Raw genomic sequence first — 1,635 nt, forward strand, 5'->3', positions numbered from 1 at the left:
ATTGGCCATCGATCTACAAAGACACAAATCAAATGGTCAAGGCATGCAATCAATGTGAAAGACAAGGGTCAATATCTAAAAGACATGAGATGCCTAAGAATTTTGTAATGGAGGTCGAGTTCTTTGATGTGTGTGGGATAGACTTCATGGGCCCCTTCGTGAGCTCTTATGGCATGACATATATCTTGGTGGCTGTGGACTACGTCTCCAAATGGGTCGAGGCAATCGCCTTGCCCAACAATGAAGCATGGAGTGTGACCGTATTCTTGAAAGAGAACATATTCACGCGGTTTGGTACCCTCAGGGCCATCCTTAGTCATGGTGGTTCTCACTTTTGCAACAAGTCTTTCATCGGGATGCTCAAAAAGTATGGCCTAAAGCACAAGGTGGCCACACCTTATCATCCTTAGTCGAGTGGTCAGGTTGAACTCTCCAACAGGGAGATCAAAAACATCCTAGCAAAAACTGTCAATGCAAATAAGACTGACTGGTCAAGGAAGCTAGATGATGTGTTGTGGGCATATCGCACAACATTTAAGATTCTCATTGGCACTTCTCCATACCGGTTGGTTTTTGGTAAGGCGTGTCACTTGCCAGTGGAGCTTGAACACAAAGCCATGTGGGCTCTGAAAAGGTTGAATCTTGACTTGGCCAAAGCTGCTAACCTGAGAATGACACAACTCAATGAGATGGAAGAATTCTATCTCCATGCGTATGAGAGTGTAGCCATGTATAAGGAGAGAATGAAGTTTGTTAATGACAAGAAGATATTGAAGAGGGAATTCAAATACGGTGACTTGGTCTTACTCTTCAACTCAAGACTCAAGTTATTTTCTGGAAAACTCAAAACCGAATGGTCTGGCCCGTTCAAAGTTGTAAATGTGCCTTATGGTGCTATTGAATTGGAGTCGGAGGACGGAACTCGATCTTTCAAAGTAAATGGCCAACGGGTTAAGCATTACCTTGGCACCACAGGAGAAAAGCACTTGGTAGAACAAGTTGCTCTCAAGGATAGTCCTACACCAACCACTGAGTAGCCCAAACAGGATCGGCATCGTTGTGCCGCGACTTTAAATCAAGTGCTTCTTGGGATGCAACCCATGTGTGGCAACACTCTTTTGTTAGTTTTTCATTTATTTAGGTTTAGTTGTCATTGTAGAGTAGGTTGACGTGTGTGTTAGAATGCAGGTAGTCCAAAATACCATGAATAAGGTGCACGTACTGAGGCAAATGAAGGAAAGAAGGGTCCGTGGTTTGCGACAACTATGCGGTCGCATAATGACTTTGCGAGCTGCATAATTGTCGCAGACACGGTCAAAGAAATTGGAAAGATGGGTCTGCAAAAATGCGGTAAGGTTTTAGATTCTGCGGCCCGCATAACAACTATGCGAGAAATCGTCGTAAAATAAATTTTGGGCAACCTAGTCCTTAATCCATCGCATAGAACATATGCGACCACATAATGTGTTATGAGATCCACTTGCCCAATGCAAAATGCTCACGTATAACACCCTAAACCTTCTGCATGCCTTCACTCTCACTCACACATGAACATTGTACAACACAAACAAAACCAAAAATAAAAAAAGCAAAGAGAAACAGAAGAAAAAGCATAAAACATTCGAATCACACCCA

General features: G+C 43.0%; 1 protein-coding gene across 1 annotated transcript; it reads left to right on the forward strand.

Moving 5' to 3' along the window:
* LOC109235825 lies at positions 618-1,037 on the forward strand. Its single transcript, XM_019402075.1, has one exon. The coding sequence runs from the start codon at positions 618-620 to the stop codon at positions 1,035-1,037; it is 420 nt and encodes a 139-aa protein (XP_019257620.1).

This window comes from Nicotiana attenuata, chromosome 12, assembly GCF_001879085.1.
Source record: "Nicotiana attenuata strain UT chromosome 12, NIATTr2, whole genome shotgun sequence".
In the NCBI taxonomy this organism is placed as follows: Eukaryota; Viridiplantae; Streptophyta; class Magnoliopsida; order Solanales; family Solanaceae; genus Nicotiana; species Nicotiana attenuata.